The 769-nt window shown below is 51.5% G+C and overlaps 1 protein-coding gene across 1 annotated transcript in view; it reads right to left on the reverse strand.

The window, feature by feature from the left end:
- The window catches only part of LOC119587838 (protein obstructor-E-like), a gene marked incomplete in the record, with an annotated part of 9104 nt that overhangs the window by 1148 nt on the left and 7187 nt on the right, over positions 1-769 (reverse strand). Inside the window, 1 exon segment of the mRNA XM_037936543.1 lies at positions 1-238. Within this exon segment, the coding sequence (XP_037792471.1) occupies positions 1-238 (238 nt within the window).

The following is a 769-nucleotide window of genomic DNA, read 5'->3' on the forward strand; positions in this document are numbered from 1 at the left end:
GACGGGCGCGACGGGCCTTCGCAGCGTCTCCGGCTCTTCCTCTTCCTCGACGGCCGGCCTCGAGGGCGCTTCCCCCTGGGCGGCCTGGCCCGGCTGGACGCGGACTCGGTTGCGGTGTCTGGGCACGGGGTAGCCCGAGGCGATGGCGGCGGCGATGACGTCAGTGCTCACGCGGCCGCCCTGCTCGGCATTCAGCGTCGAGAAGTAGTTGTCGAAGTATTCGGTGTAGTAGTCCTTGCTGTGAATGAGAGCGGTGGTGATGCAAGTGGTGTAATTGTGGTGAACGGGGGGGGGGGGATTATTAAGGGAAGTAATGGTGACGATACTCGATGGGGATGGCGTGAGTTATGAAGGGGATTTTCAGGTATCCGTGATCTCCGCAATGTGCTCGTCAACTATAACACTATATACACTACACCTGCTGATTTGATTTCTCCGCTGTTACTGAACAATTTGATTTTGGAACCTTACGTATCTTATCCAGATCTTCCCGTTTTTGTAAAATGAGTTAAAGTTAGTAGCTTTCTGTTAATTCATTTACGGCCGAGCAGTGACGAACCGTGCGCCCGGGATATCAATGGGATCATGAAGTATCTAATCATGCAGAGGCAACATGAACCAAAAGCAAAAATAGTCGCTCGATACCACTAACACTGTAAAGCATTGTGATAAACCGACAGAGCAGATAAAAGGGTCACGTAGGTGGAAGCTACCGGCTGACTGAACAAAACATGACTCATTCATTCCTCGTAAAACAATATCTTCACCA

This window comes from Penaeus monodon, chromosome 23, assembly GCF_015228065.2.
Source record: "Penaeus monodon isolate SGIC_2016 chromosome 23, NSTDA_Pmon_1, whole genome shotgun sequence".
Lineage (NCBI taxonomy): Eukaryota > Metazoa > Arthropoda > Malacostraca > Decapoda > Penaeidae > Penaeus > Penaeus monodon.